This window comes from Pleurodeles waltl, chromosome 4_2 (genome assembly GCF_031143425.1).
Source record: "Pleurodeles waltl isolate 20211129_DDA chromosome 4_2, aPleWal1.hap1.20221129, whole genome shotgun sequence".
Taxonomy (NCBI): domain Eukaryota; kingdom Metazoa; phylum Chordata; class Amphibia; order Caudata; family Salamandridae; genus Pleurodeles; species Pleurodeles waltl.
In genome coordinates, this window is record NC_090443.1 from 1,019,498,159 (window position 1) to 1,019,514,518 (window position 16,360).

The following is a 16,360-nucleotide window of genomic DNA, read 5'->3' on the forward strand; positions in this document are numbered from 1 at the left end:
CAGAGCGGTTTATTGCTGCTCTTTTTTTAGTTTCACACAAAGCCTTGTTATCAGCTTCATGCTTCTCTTGACCAGAGCCTGGTGCCACCCGGGATCATTTAAGGCCCCTCTAGGGGGGCCCGCCCCCTCAGTTTGAAGACCCCTCCTCAAGAGAAACACATTTTATGGACAAATGCAAAGTCTTTTCTCTCTTTCTCTCTCTCTCTCTCTCTCTCTCTCTCTCTCTCTCTCTCTCCCCCCCCTCCTTTGCAGGGAGTGTTTAACCAGATTTTCACTGGAACCCTATGACCATACACACAACATCACATGCTCATCTGTACTCATGGTTTACTGTCTCTCATTACAGAAGGTGAAGCTGGAAAGATCACCAGAGGTGCCTGTATCACGGGCTCTTCAACCTGGCACGGGGAAGGAGACAAGAGAAACTCATCTGACAGATGATGGACGGTTCAAGCAAGACGTTCTGCAGAATACATTTTATCTTCGTCCGACAGAAGGCAGTGGTGACTTTGAACACACATCTTATGTACGTCATCTAAAGGAAGTGCCCTATAAAATAATAGTCACAAATGATTCCTCGCACTCTTTTCCAAAAGTAAAGGGTGGATTTCCTGCAAAGGATTCAATTGGTCCAGAAAAAGCCCAGAAGACAGAGGCGGGAACAGAACACGCTGCGAGCCGCAATGTGCCGGTATGTTCACTCTTCCAGTTGGCTGGAATGGATGCTTTAATTGAAATCTTATTGTTTTTCTGCTGGTTGCTAGTTTATTTATAATTATATTTATATTGTATGTCTCTTGACAAACAATTTTAACCCCTTGGCTGCCAGGCCTTTTCCCCCTCCTGTGCCAGGCCTTTTTTTGCCTATTTGGGGCAGTTTGCGCTTAGGCCCTCATAACTTTTTGTCCACATACACTAGCCAAGCCAAATGTGTGTCCTTTTTTTCCAACATCCTAGGGATTCTAGAGGTACCCAGACTTTGTGGGTTCCCCTGAAGGAGGCCAAGAAATTAGGCAAAATACAGTGAAAATATTGTTTTTTTTAAAAAAATGGGAAAAAGTGGCTGCAGAAGAAAGCTTTTGTTTTTTTCCCTGAAAATGGCATCAGCAAAGGGTTTGCAGTGCTAAAATCACCAGCTTCCGAGCTTTCAGGAACAGGCAGACTTGAATCAGAATTTTTCAACACAAATTTGACATTTTACTGGGACATACCCCATTTTTACAATGTTTTATGCTTTCAGCCTTCTTCCAGTCAGTGACAGAAATGAGCGTGAAACCAATGCTGGAACCTAAACATTTCTGAAAAGTAGACATAATTCTGAATTCAGCAAGGGGTCATTTGTGTAGATCCTACAAGAGTTTCCTACAGAAAATAACAACTAAAAAAGAAAAATATTGAAATTGAGGTAAAAAAACAGCAATTTTTCTCTACGTTTTACTCTGTAACTTTTTCCTGCAATGTCAGATTTTCGAAAGCAATATACCGTTACGTCTGCTGGACTCCTCCGGTTGCGGGGATATATAAGGGCTTGTAGGTTCATCAAGAACCCAAGGTACCCAGAGTCAATAAATGAGCTGCACCCTGCAGTGCATTTTCATTCTATACCGGGTATACAGCAATTAATTTGCTGAAATATAAAGATTAAAAAATAGCTATCAAGAAAACCTTTGTATTTCCAAAATGGGCACAAGATAAGGTGTTGAGGAGCAGTGGTTATTTGCACATCTCTGAATTCCGGGGTGACAATACTAGCATGTGAATTACAGGGCATTTCTCAAATAGATGTCTTTTTTACACACTCTCTTATATTTGGAAGGAAAAAATGAAGAGAAAGACAAGAGGCAATAACACTTGTTTTGCTAATCTATGTTCCCCCAAGTCCCCCAATAAAAATGATACCTCACTTGTGTGGGTGTAGGCCTAGCACCCGCGACAGGAAACGCCCCAAAACGCAACGTGCACACATCACATTTTTTTAAAGAAAACAGAGGTGTTTTTTGCAAAGTGCCTACCTGTAGATTTTGGCCTCTAGCTCAGCCGGCACCTAGGGAAACCTACAAACCTGTGCATTTTTGAAAACTAGAGACCTAGGGGAATCCAAGATGGGGTGACTTGTGGGGCTCTGACCATGTTCTGTTACCCAGAATCCTTTGCAAACCTCAAAATGTGGCTAAAAAAACACATTTTCCTCACAAATTTCGGTGGCAGAAAGTTCTGGAATCAGAGAGGAGCCACAAATTTCCTTCCAGCCAGCGTTCCCCCAAGTCTCCCGATAAAAATGATACCTCACTTGTGTGGGTAGGCCTAGCGCCCGCGACAGGAAATGCCCCAAAACGCAACGTGGACACATCACAATTTTTTAAAGAAAACAGAGGTGTTTTTTGCAAAGTGCCTACCTGTAGATTTTCGCCTCTAGCTCAGCCGGCACCTAGGGAAACCTAGCAAACCTATGCATTTTTGAAAACTAGAGACCTAGGGGAATCCAAGATGGGGTGACTTGTGGGGCTCTGACCAGGTTCTGTTACCCAGAATCCTTTGCAAACCTCAAAATGTGGCTAAAAAAACACATTTTCCTCACATTTTGGTGACAGAAAGTTCTGGAACCAGAGAGGAGCCACAAATTTCCTTCCACCCAGCGTTCCCCCAAGTCTCCTGTTAAAATGATACCTCACTTGTGTGGGTAGGCCTAGCGCCCGCAACAGGAAATGCCCCAAAACGCAACGTGGACACATCACATTTTTTGAAAGAAAACAGAAGTGTTTTTTGCAAAGTGCCTACCTGTAGATTTTGGCCTCTAGCTCAGCCGGCACCTAGGGAAACCTACCAAACCTGTGCATTTTTTAAAACTAGAGACCTAGGGGAATCGAAGATGGGGTGACTTGCGGGGCTCTGACCAGGTTCTGTTACCCAGAATCCTTTGCAAACATCAAAATTTGGCCAAAAAAACACATTTTCCTCTAATTTCGGTGACAGAAAGTTCTGGAATCTGAGAGGAGCCACAAATTTCATTCCAGCCAGCGTTCCCCCAAGTCTCCCGATAAAAATGATACCTCACTTGTGTGGGTAGGCCTAGCGCCCGCAACAGGAAATGCCCCAAAACGCAACGTGGACACATCACATTGTTTTAAAGAAAACAGAGGTGTTTTTTGCAAAGTGCCTACCTGTAGATTTTGGCCTCTAGCTCAGCTGGCACCTAGGGAAACCTACCAAACCTATGCATTTCTGAAAACTAGAGACCCAGGGGAATCCAAGATGGGGTGACTTGCGGGGCTCTGACCAGGTTCTGTTACCCAGAATCCTTTGCAAACATCAAAATTTGGCCAAAAAAACACTTTTTCCTCTCATTTCGGTGACAGAAAGTTCTGGAATCTGAGAGGAGCCACAAATTTCCTTCCACCCAGCGTTCCCCTAAGACTCTCGATAAAATGGTACCTCACTTCTGTGGGTAGGCCTAGCGCCCACAAAAGGAAATGGCCCAAAACACAACGTGGACACAACACATTTTTTCACAGAAAACAGAGGGGTTTTTTGCAAAGTGCCTACCTGTGAATTTTGGCCCCGAGCTCAGCCGACCCCACGAGGGGCAGAAATGGCCTAAAATCAATTAGCCCCCCGGGAGCGACCCTTGCCTATGGGGTCACTCCCCCTGCGTGACATTGGCGCCAAAAAACAAATCCCCGGTGCCTAGTGGTTTATGCCCCCTTGGGGGCAGATTGACCTAAAATCAGCCAATCTGCCCCCAAGGGGGGCAGAAATGGTCTAAATACAATTTGCCCCCCAGGGGAGCGACCCTTGCCTAATGGGTTGCTCCCCCTGCGTGACATTGGCACCAAAAAAGAAATCCCCGGTGCCTAAAGATTTACCTAAAATCTGCCAATCTGCCCCCAAGGTTGGCAGAAATGGTCTAAATACAATTTGCCCCCCAGGGGAGCGACCCTTGCCTAATGGGTCGCTCCCCATCTCTAAAAAACATACAAAAAAAAAAAAAAACACAAAATATAAATTGCCCTGGCGCCTAGAGGCGCCAGGGGGGGTAGAAATGGCCTAAAATAAATTTGCCCCCCCCAAACCCCCCCACCCCCCGGGAGTGACCCTTGCCTACGGGGTCGCTCCCCCTGCATGACATCGGCGCCAAAAAACAAATCCCCGGCGCCTAGTGGTTTCTGCCCCCATTGGCGTAGCAAAAAACGGCTGATCTGAATGGCCTAAATACAATTTTCCCCTCCAGGGGAGCGACCCTTGTCCAAGGGGTCACTCCCCATCTGTAAAACAAAAAAAAACAAAAAAAATACCCGCTCCCCTTGCGTGAAATTTACGAAAACAAAAAAAACTCCCTGGTGTCTAGTGGTTTCTGCCCCCCTTGGGGGCAGATTGGCCCCATCAAAATAGGCCAATCTAGCCCCAAGGGGGGCAGAAATGGCCTAAATATAATTTGCCCCCTAGGGGAGCGACCCTTGCCTAAGGGGTCGCTCCCCACCTAAAAAAAATAAAAAACAAAAAACAAAACAAATAGAAGAAAAAAAGAAAAAAGATCCCTGGTGCCCTAGAGGTTTCTGCCCTCCCTGTAATAAAACTGACTTGGCCAGAGGGGTGCACACAGTCCCAACACACCATAAAGTCAGATGGCATCAGAGTACAGCATGTACAGCAAAACACAAGGATCACATGCCCCTCAGACTGGACATCTGGACACCTAGCCACTGGTCCACATTGTGTCCATGCAAGATCGAGGTCTACCTGCATCAGAACCTTATTTATGACTCCAAGACAACTGCTTGCATTCATTACTCAACAAGGAATGTTGTAATTGTTTATGGTACCCAGAGAAATGTATAAAACACTGCAAATCAACTGTACCTTGAGACAGTCCTCAGACACCGGTTCTGTAACTGTTCTCCCAGCCAAAATGTTTAATTAAATGAACTGTGCCTGTTTTGCCAAACACCTCCTGTCTGTTGTTTTTTCAAGGTTAATTCACGGTTGAGCAACATTTCCATTTGCTGAGGTCAGTGGTCTATGCTCCTGTTCACCCTTGGGACCTTCCTCTGGTTTTGTTCTTCCTCCAAGAAGCTCCTTTTGAGCCTCTTTCTTCAGTTTCTTTAACATTTCTCACCTTGAAAAGCTTTTTTCTATGGTGGCCATTTCCTGAGGGTAGAGGATGGGGGAAACAGGGGTGCTTTTATGTCACAAGCCCTTTCTGAAGATCTTTCCAGATAAAGTGGTTCTGCAGCCAGATTCCTCTTTCCCTCCAAAGGTCTCTTCCTCTTTTCACGTAACTCAGGACCTTATTCTGCCTTCTTTCTATCCTTCTAATACTTCAGAACAGAGTGCAGGGTGCAAAATAGTGAAAAAGGCAGGGCATTTACTTTTAAGTTTTGCATGTCCTGGTAGTGAAAACTCCCAAATTTGTTTTTCACTACAGCAAAGCATATCGCACCCATAGGATAGCATTTGGAATACCTAATTATGTTTTATAAGTATAATTCACAATCTGGAAGAGATGAGTTTATCAAGTTTGGTGTCTCTGGACTCACAATTTAAAAATCACAACTTCTGGTGAAGTCAGATTTTAAACTGCAGTTCTGAAAATGACACTTTTAATAAGGTTGCATGTTCTTACTTTAGACATCTGGTGCCCGCTGCCTGTCTCCAATCCACGTCTGGGGTGGGGTGACAGTTGGGCCTGTCCATTTCTTGTAGACAGCCACACACAAAGGGATCTTAGGTGTGACTGATGGGCCATCCACAACCTAAAGGACAACCCTGGGCAGGATGGGAGAGAAGGGCTGACACACACAGTATAGGCAGTGTCCTGTGCCCACACAGAGGGCTGTAAACACCCCTGTAGTGAGTCTAGAGTCGGGGCAGGAAGAGAGGACCTCTGTGCCCTTCAAATAACTTTCTTTGAAGTCTCACCCACTTCAAAGGCACAACTGGGTATAAGTACTGGACCTCTGACACCACCAGCTCAGTTCACTTCTGCACATGTGTATACTCTGTCAAGAAGAAGGACTGCTGGGCTTCTTCAAGAACCGCCACTCTGCTGAACTGCTACTCAGCTAGACTCCTGCTTTGCTGTGCTGAACTGCTGCCTGCTGCCTTCTTGCCTGGGAGTGAGAAGGACTGGACCTGCATCTATACAATCCAGAACCCAGAGTGACTTCAAAGGCTAGTTGACTGGTCTCCTGTTTTCTGAAGTCTCAAGGAGACAAATGACTTCAACTTATCCTGCTACAGCACCTGGACTTTGCTTGCTGCAAGCCTTGCCCTGTCAAATGGTGGCAACCCAATCCTGGGAAGTAGGTATAAAGTGCTGAATCAACCAGCCCCAGGCATCCTCATCGGAATCAGCGAATGTTTGCCTTTGCTTGCGTCAGAACCAGCTCATTCCTTCTTTCTACTTTTCTCCTCTCCACGCCTGTGAGATGAAAGAACGAGTTACTTACCTTCGGTAACGACTTTTCTGGTGGATACATTAGCTACCTGTGGATTCCTCACCTAATGAATACTCCCATGGCGCCAGCATTTGACGGAAATCTTCTTACTAGTCTCTGCACGTCGACGAGGACGTCACTCTAGCCCACGCGACGCCATCTGACGTCATACAGGCAATAAGAAGTCCTCGCCGACGTGCCGATGACAGTACCAACATTTTTTACGTGCATGAGAATAATAATAATAACCCAATGCAATGAAAGAGCAAAGCAACATCTCTTAATATTGTAAATCACACAACATTGCAATAAAATAGCTGTAGATTTAATATAACCTTTTTTTTTTTTTTTTTTTTTAAACAAATAAATATATTCATACATACGAATCATGTATATACCCAATATATATATAGATTTATATATAAATATACACATATATACAAATATCATACATGCAAAATGTATTGCAACTTTGAAGACCAAAAGGAGCACACTCAAGGATTGCTTGGAGAGACCAAAAAGGCAACGGGGAGGCGGGTGGGACCGTGAGGAATCCACAGGTAGCTAATGTATCCACCAGAAAAGTCGTTACCGAAGGTAAGTAACTCGTTCTTCTGATGGATACAACTACCTGTGGATTCCTCACCTAATGAATAGAGTCCCAAAGCAGTACCACGCCCGGCGGTGGGTGCCTAAATGGTCAAACCAAGAAATCCTGCAGCACTGACCGTGCAAAATGACCGTCCCTTCTGACCTCAGAGTCCAAACAGTAATGTTTCACAAAAGTGTGAAGGGACGACCAAGTTGCGGCCTTGCAGATGTCAACCACAGGAACACCCCTGGCCAAGGCCGAAGAGGCCGACTTAGCTCTGGTGGAGTGAGCTCTAATGCCCTCAGGCGGATCCTTCTTTGCCAAAGAGTAACAGATTTTAATGCAAAGAACAACCCACCTGGAGAGTGTTCTCTTGTGGACTGCCTTTCCTCTCCTCTTGCCCACGTATCCGACAAACAGCTGATCCTCCAGCCTGATATCCTTCATTCTGTCGATATAGAAGCTCAACGCCCTTTTTGGGTCCAGGCGATGTAGTCTTTCTTCCTCCTTTGAAGGATGAGGCGGAGGATAAAACGTGGACAAAGTGATTGTCTGAGCCAAATGGAAGGGTGAAACAACCTTCGGAAGGAAAGCAGCCTTGGTCCTCAACACCACCTTATCCCCATAAAACGTTATATAAGGGGGTTTAACCGATAAGGCCTGCAACTCACTCACTCTCCTTGCAGATGTTATAGCTACCAGGAATACTGTTTTAATAACCAAATACCTTAAGGGGCAAGAATGCATAGGCTCAAAAGGGGACCCCATAAGGAAAGTCAGGACCAAGGACAAATCCCATTGAGGCATAACGAATGGTTTTGGAGGATATTGATTCAGAAGACCTTTCAAGAATCTGAGAACAATAGGGGATTTAAATAACGATGGTTGGTCTGGAAGACAAATGAAGGCTGACAAGGCCGACAAATAACCCTTAATGGTAGATACTGCACAACCTTTCTGCGCTAGAGACAGTGCAAAAGACAAAACATGTGACAGATGAGCATGTAAGGGATCAATCTGTCTCTCTCCACACCACATAACAAATTTAGACCACCTATTAGCGTAGATAGATTTAGTGGAGTGTCGCCTGGCCGCTAAGATAACATCCACTACATCAGGCGGGAGAGAGAAGGAACTCAGGTTGCCCCGTTCAATCTCCAAGCATGTAGGTGCAGACTCTGGAGGTTGGGGTGTAAAACCTGCCCCTGCGACTGCGAGAGGAGGTCTGCCCTGAGAGGGAGACGGAGCGGAGGGCACAGTGAGAGTTGGAGAAGGTCGGAGTACCATACCCTCCTTGGCCAATCCGGAGCTATTAAGATGACTTGGGCCCGGTCTTGGCGAATTTTCCTCAACACTCGAGGAATCAAGGGTATGGGGGGAAACGCGTAAAGCAACTGGTCGCACCAGGTTATCTGAAACGCGTCTCCCAACGCTCCCTGCATCGGATACTGGAGGCTGCAGAATAACGGGCAATGCGCGTTCTCCCGAGTGGCAAACAGATCTATCCGAGGAAACCCCCACATCTGGAAGATTAAACAGACTTGATCTGGATGGAGACGCCACTCGTGGTCTGCCGAGAATTGGCGACTGAGACTGTCCGCACGTACATTCAAGACCCCGGCCAGATGATTTGCCACCAAGCAAATCTGATGGTCCTTTGCCCAGGACCATAGCCGAAGAGCTTCTCTGCAGAGAAGGTACGACCCTACTCCTCCCTGTTTGTTTATGTACCACATCGTGGTAGTATTGTCCATCAGGACCTGTACCGACTGACCACGAAGGGATGGGAGGAAGGCCTTGAGAGCCAAACGTACAGCCCGTAACTCCAACAGATTGATATGAAACACCTGTTCCTCTGGAGACCAAAGCCCTTTGATCTCCAGATCCCCCAGATGAGCTCCCCATCCTAGGGTGGAGGCATCCGTTATTACCGTGGCCACTGGTGGCGACTGCGCGAACGGCTTCCCCTGTGAAAGATTGTTGCCCGCAATCCACCACTTCAATTCCACAGCAGCATCTCTGGAGATCTTGACAGTACCTTCTAAATCTCCCTTGTGTTGAGACCACTGCCTTCGGAGGCACCACTGAAGAGCCCTCATGTGCCAGCGAGCATGCGTGACCAACAGAATGCAGGAGGCGAACAGACCGAGCAGACGAAGGACCTTGAGGACTGGAACTACCGCTCCATTTCGAAACATTGGAACCAATTCCTGAATATCTTGAATCCGCTGAGGCGGAGGAAAGGCTCGACTCAATGTTGTATCCAGTACTGCCCCTATGAACAGGAGGCGCTGAGAGGGCTCCAGGTGAGATTTGGGCACATTCACCGAAAAGCCCAGGTCGAACAACAACTGGGTTGTTGACTGCAGATGATGCGACACAAGCTCCGGGGACTTGGCTTTGATCAACCAGTCGTCCAAGTAAGGGAATACTGCTATCCCCCTCCTTCTGAGCTCCGCCGCAACCACTGACATCACCTTTGTGAAGACTCGAGGTGCTGAAGTAAGACCAAACGGGAGGACCGCAAACTGATAGTGCTGCGACCCTACCACAAACCGGAGATACTTCCTGTGCGACTTGAGTATCGGGATATGAAAGTAAGCATCCTGCAAGTCGACAGACACCATCCAATCTTCCTTGTTCAACGCCAAAAGCACCTGTGCTAGGGTCAGCATCTTGAACTTTTCCTGTTTGAGGAACCAATTCAAGATCCTCAGATCCAGGATTGGTCTCAACTGACCATCCTTTTTGGGAATCAGGAAGTATCTTGAGTAACAACCTCGACCCTTTTCCTGCTCTGGGACCAACTCTACCGCGCCCTTTGAAAGGAGGACTTGAACCTCCTGTTCTAGCAACAGGAGGTGTTCTTCTGAACAATAAGATGGGCGGGGCGGGATGAGGGGCGGGAACTCCCGAAAGGGAAGGGCGTAGCCTTTTCCCACAATGCCGAGAACCCAAGTGTCCGTTGTGATAGACTTCCACTTGTGGAGAAAACGCTGTAATCTTCCCCCTACAGGAGAGGAGTGAGTGGGAAACGGTGGAAGCCTAAGGCTGCTTCCCCTGCTGCACCCCTCCAGAGGACGAGGAAGAGGCAGAGTGCTGTTGAGAGGCTCCTCTGGTACGGACCCCACCCCTCCCCCTCCCTCTAAATGACCTATAGGGGAGGGAAGAGGCGGGTTGCTGGAACCTCCCCCGAAAGGAAGAGGAATAAGAGCCACGCCCAAATCCCCGAAACCTCCTGAAAATTCTAGAAGAGGCAGAGGAAGAAGGAGCTTGCAGTCCTAACGATTTGGCTGTGGCTCTGCTCTCCTTAAATCGTTCCAAGGCTGAATCTGCCTTGGCTCCAAACAGTCTGTCCCCATCAAACTGGAGGTACAGCAGGGTCGACTGCACATCCGCAGAGAACCCTGAGTTTCGGAGCCAGGCCTGTCTTCTTGCCACCACAGCCGTGCCCATCGCCCTGGCCACCGAGTCGGTCGTGTCCAGCCCAGACTGGATAATCTGGGTCGCGGCAGCCTGGGCGTCCGAGACCACATCCAAAAGACCCTGGGGAAGCTCCGTGAATGAAGACGAAATATCATCCATCAGCGCATGGATGTACCTCCCCAGAATGCACGTGGCGTTGGTGGCCTTCAACGCCAAACTGCATGACGAAAATATTTTCTTGGACTGCGCATCCAGTTTCTTGGAGTCTCTGTCTCCAGGCACCGTCGGGAAGGAACCAGGCGCTGACTTTGAGGAACAGGAGGCTTGCACCACCAAGCTCTCCGGCGTAGGGTGTCTAGAGAGAAAGCCAGGGTCAGATGGTGCAGCTCGATACCTCCTGGCCACAGCCCTATGAACGGCCGAGGAAGACACCGGCTTCTTCCACACCTCCAACACCGGATCCAGCAAAGCCTCATTAAATGGCAAGAGAGGCTCAGCTGCAGCAGAGGCCGGATGCAATACCTCTGTCAGCAAATTCTGCTTTGCCTCTGCCACCGGCAAAGGCAGGTCCAAAAAGCTCGCTGCCTTCCTCACCACAGCATGAAAGGAAGCAGCCTCCTCCGTATATTCCCCTGGAGATGAAAGGTCCCACTCAGGGGAAGTGTCCAGCCCACTGGCTGTATCCAGACCATGCAGTCCGTCTCCAGAGTCCTCAATCTCTCCCTCCTCTAGGACTCGCTGGTACTCTTGCTCTTCTAAAAGACGGAGAGCACGCCTCCTCGAATGAAGTCTCTCCTCGATACGCGGAGTCGACATGGCCTCCGCCGACGTCGAAGAACGGCGCCGATCTCCAGAAGCATCTGACGCCGCGTCCGGCGCCACAGGCAGCTTCGGCGCCGAGGCAGGAGCCGATGGACCAACCGGAGTCACAGGGCAAAATCCTGACTTCGACGGAGGGGCAACCTCCGGGGCCGAAACATCCGAAGCCACCGGAGCGGCCACCGACGCCGGCACCGGCGCCGAGCCCACATTCCCAAAAGGGAGAAAGGGCATAAAGGGTGCCGGCCGAAGAGGCGCAGGATCACCCAACGAAAAGGCCAAGGGCCCCGAAGGACCAGCCGGAGCAGCTCCTGGAGCCATCTGCTGAAAGATGGTATACATCGCATTAAGAAACGCGGTACTATCGGCTCCAGGAGTGGGAAAAGCCGGATACTGGGGTGCCTGGATCGAGGGCGACCCCGACGCCAGCCTCGACGTCTGCGACGCCGGAGAAAACACAAGAGGCTGCACCACCTCAATCACTGACGCCTGACCAGGTGAAGTCGGTGACGCCGGAGAGGGCAACGGCGTCGATGGATGCGGCGTGACCGTGGGGCTGACCTCCCAAGTCCTCCGACGCCGAGCCGAAGGTGACCTCGAACGAGACTCCTTGCTGGAGTGGCGTCGTGAGTCTCTACGGCGCCGGGAGTCTCGATGACGCCGGTGAGACCTTGGCGAAGAAGACTTCTTATGATGTTTCTCCTTCTTCTTTGACTTTGCCATGAATAACTTGGCCTCGCGCTCTTTGAGGGCCTTCGGATTCATGTGTTGACATGAATCGCAAGTCGAGACGTCGTGGTCGGAGCTCAAACACCATAGACAGTCGGAGTGAGGATCTGTAACTGACATCTTGCCCCCACACTCTCGACAGGGCTTGAAACCCGACTTCCTCTGAGACATTGTTACCGCAGAGAAGACTACGCAGCAGACAATACACTGTAACCACGAAGGTAACAGTAACTCCCTCGAAGATAACCGTTTCGAATGCACGGAAAAAAGGGAACTGTCATCGGAACGTCGGCGAGGACTTCTTATTGCCTGTATGACGTCAGACGGCGTCGCGTGGGCTACAGTGACGTCCTCGTCGACGTGCAGAGACTAGTAAGAAGATTTCCGTCAAATGCTGGCGCCATGGGAGTATTCATTAGGTGAGGAATCCACAGGTAGTTGTATCCATCAGAAGCACACTGTTAAGCCTGCCTCAAATCCCTACATATCCCTGCCTCACATATCCCGACATACAACGTTCCTCCATCTCACCTGACACTAGTACTGGCACTCATCTCCAAGCGGCAGCATTAGTCTTGAGTCACTGCACCTCTCCTGTGTCACAGAATCCAACTCATTATCCCTGCATGCTTTAGGCATCATCTCATCTCCCCCACCTGCTTGTCCAAAATCTTTGCCCCACGTTTGTGTCTTGAAAAACCGACTCAGTCAGTAAACCCGGAAAACCTCTTGCTCGCCCAACCTTCTCAGCAATACTGCATTCCCTCTACTCTCCTGATGTCTTACTGCTCTCCAAACGAAGGCCTAACCCCTGTGCACTCCAAGTGACATGCCTCATCTTCAATCCTTGTTCACATCTTCTCTCCACCAGTTCCGATACTTTAAATGCCCTAAAAAAAAAAAAAACAATGCCCCAAACAGCATGCTCTTCCAGATGGAAGAGCATCTGAACCTCACCCGGCTTCTCAATATATTTATCTTCCAATTTCCTCAACCTCACTGCCCTAACCTTTTCCATGGACTATCCTGTATGTCGTTGTCAATTTCACCAACACAGATTCCTCCAGATACATCACTCTCATATCCTGATCTTTTACAAATCCTCTGCAACTGTGAGGTGTCTTGCATCTGCTTCACGATCTAAACCACAGAGCCTCACCCACTGTGAACGAGACAAAGTGTCAGCCACCCCTTTTTCCAATTCCACAATATGGCTGGTTCGGAGCAAGATGTTACCTTCCAAACACGTCACTGAACTCCAGCACACCACCTCAACACATATTAATTATTTGTTGTCATCCTGTTAACCGCTTGGTTATCAATAACAAATGTCACTTTATAGTTTCGGAACACCTGATCCCACAAATGCACACCAAGCACCATGTGAAGAATTCTAGGAAGTCAATGGTATAGCCTTTTTCCTCCACTCCTGTGGTCACCTTTCAGCATACCATTGCCACCAACGTACACTCTGAGTACACCAGCGCCAGATGCATCTGAAAAGATCTCAACTGCCCATGTCAAGGGTTGTTTTGCAGTCATAATGTCAATTTGGTATAGTGTTACACAAAATGCATCCACATTGTCAAGTCATGTTTGATTCTGTCTGTCCTCCGTATTCTGTCGAGTGGTTTTGTTGCACCTCTCATGGCAATTGTCAGTTGCCTGAAAAAATTCCCTAACCAGGGTCAGCACTCCACGAACTAAAGTTAAGTGTCCTAGCACTTTTAGCAGTTTCATCAACTCACATTTCTTCTTCCTTATCAGTGTCTTTAACAATCATTTCAAGCCAGTTAATGTTTCCTCCCAAGAGTCATAACACCATCTAAACAGAGTCTAGCTCTGTGCCTAGAAAAGTCTAGCTAGTAGGCGTCCATTCTGTAATTTCTTCTGTTGTTACACTCCATGTTTCCGCCAGCGGTTCTAGCATTTTCCTCAGCCTGTGGCGCCTCTGCCAACCATCACAAAGTGTTGAGGGAATGCAGCCCCTGCTCAGACATGGACACTGTCTCTCAACCCACTTCGCACAGGTTCTGAATTTCTCAAAGATCGCACAGGCCACGATCACCTACTTGACATGGACCTGTCTATGTAGTGGAATCCTCGAAATTTAATCCCCAGGAGCTGAATGTCACCTGGCTGGACCGGCAATCTCCCATTCCATGGCTGTGCCAATGCTGGTGTATGTCATTTTAATTGGCCAATAAAGTAATTTACTGATGACTCTTCAGGCCAAGAAAGGTGATGAATTAAACAAAACTCGTGCAATGTTTTCTTAGGAGCTATTGCCAGTGTCAATACAATGAGGCCTTTTAATTGGTGTTTTGCTAAATGGCCTATCATTCTGCAACGTAACTTGTTAGTCTTGTTTTTCTGCCCTCTCCCTGGGCTTCTCCATGCATCCTTAATTCTCTACCTAACTGCCCTTGAGTAGCACATTGTATGGAATCTGAAAACCTTGCATGAAGTCAACCCACAATAACCTGGCCACTGGACCATCCGGATACCTCAACATCCAGGGGTCTCCTTTCAGCCAGTAATGCTGCAGATGTGTGAGCACCGAGCAGAGCATAGCAAGCTCACATTGTTTCTGTGGTCTTCGGACAGGGAATTGTTAGGAGTGGATCACATCCTCAAAGGTACTCCTGACATTCTTCCCTAGCTGCTCTGCATCGTCACCATATGTAAGAGTAGCTGGTGGCATCTGGTGCTCCAGAACAGTCTAGCTTGGGCTTTGGAAAGTGAATGCTGGCACAGGACAGCTGCATTTGCATTTCCATAGATGAATATCTCTTGAGAGCCAGGCTTATGAAGTGGGTTGAATTCCAGTGGGTTGAAACAGGCTTAGCCAAGACCCCTGACCAAGGAGTGTGCTCAGATCTCTCCCGGCAGATTTCACTGTACGCAGTGATGGTCATGGACGAAGACGCAGCTTGATGTTAGGTGTACACAGCCTATAGAGCAATAAGAGTAAACACACTTTCTACCGTGTCCTGCCCTAGTGATAAATGTCACGCAAAATGAAGAGCGGATCCTAAATGAATTAAAACCACTCTAGACTCCAACTGTATTCCGTTTCCTAACCCAGCTTCAGTTGACTCACATTGTAACTAGAAGTACTAAACATAGAGACTCAATCCATCAGTAACGTGGCTGATTGTGAATAGTTCTAGATGTTGGGTTCTGTATCTTTCAAAATCTCAAGTATTATTTTTCTCCACAGAGACCAAGGAAAAACTCAGACCAGACTTCTGATGCCTCAGGTGATGGAAGCCAGGGAGAAGGATCTAGTTTGCCAACATCAGAATCTGAAGATCAACCAGTGACAAGGCGAACGGTGAGCATTTGGCTTCATGAAGCCTCGAGGCATGTTTCATGTATTAAATAACAAAAAACAGAGAAATTCTGACCTCCAGTCCATTGAGTATGCACACAATTGGTTGGAAATAAACTTAATATGGTCATTGATGTAAAAAGCAAAATATACTGTTGTCGTCATCAGAAATCTTCGGATATCAAGTTCCAACGCCAAATTCTTCACAGCGCTGTTCAAACTCCCATTCCTCATCCATCACCAAGTAAATCAAGTAGTGTAGTAATATAGTGAAATCTAAAATGAATCCCCCATTGTGAACAACTGTGCTGGGAGCAGCCACAGCCTTCATCAGTCATGGGACATCCTCCTTCTACGCCTCTGTAGGGGTATCATGGAATAATGCGAGTGCTTTCACCCTCAATAGTCTCCTGCCGTTCACCTAAGTATACAAATGATGAACTGGAGGACACCGCAGCGGTAGAGGAGAATTGGGAAGAGAATCATACGTGCTTGCATTAGATGCCGACATGCTAAGCTTCCGGCTGTGGCTCACATAGAACATCTCACAAGACTACAGGTACGGAAGCCATAACAAGTATGCAATAAAACACAATCTCCTAAATATTGGAAGATTGGATTTATTTAACTTAAAAAAACAAAGGTTACAGGGATTTATATTTAGGCTCACATTTTAAACATACAAAACAATAGAAATTCACCTGTTTTAGTTAGAGTTATCTCAAGTCACTATAACTCGTGCCCTAAGGTAACTATAACTCGCGCCCCCGCCATACACAGTTTTTCGTCAAAACTTTTACTGCAAATATTACATTGATATTATCAATGATGTTATCAAAGCTGTCATGAGTGCAGTAATTTGTGGAGTAATTAGCAGTGCATGGTGAGGACGTGAGTCATAGTTACCTTAGGGCGCGAGTTATAGTTACTTGAGATATCTCTAACTATAACAGGTGAATTTCTCTGTTTTTTAAATTCTTTTTACTAACTATAACATCCCTGTAACCTTTGTTTTTTTCAGTGAAT

The 16,360-nt window shown here is 47.5% G+C and overlaps 1 protein-coding gene across 2 annotated transcripts in view; it reads left to right on the top strand.

Annotated features, from left to right (window-relative positions):
- LOC138293602 (serine-rich adhesin for platelets-like) overlaps positions 1 to 16,360 on the top strand; it is a 620,895-nt gene that overhangs the window by 489,783 nt on the left and 114,752 nt on the right. For both annotated transcript variants that reach the window (XM_069232871.1, XM_069232872.1), the window contains 2 exons: positions 347 to 691; positions 15,224 to 15,337. In XM_069232871.1, coding sequence (XP_069088972.1) covers positions 347 to 691; positions 15,224 to 15,337 — 459 coding nt within the window. The remainder of the gene's footprint in view (positions 1 to 346; positions 692 to 15,223; positions 15,338 to 16,360) is intronic.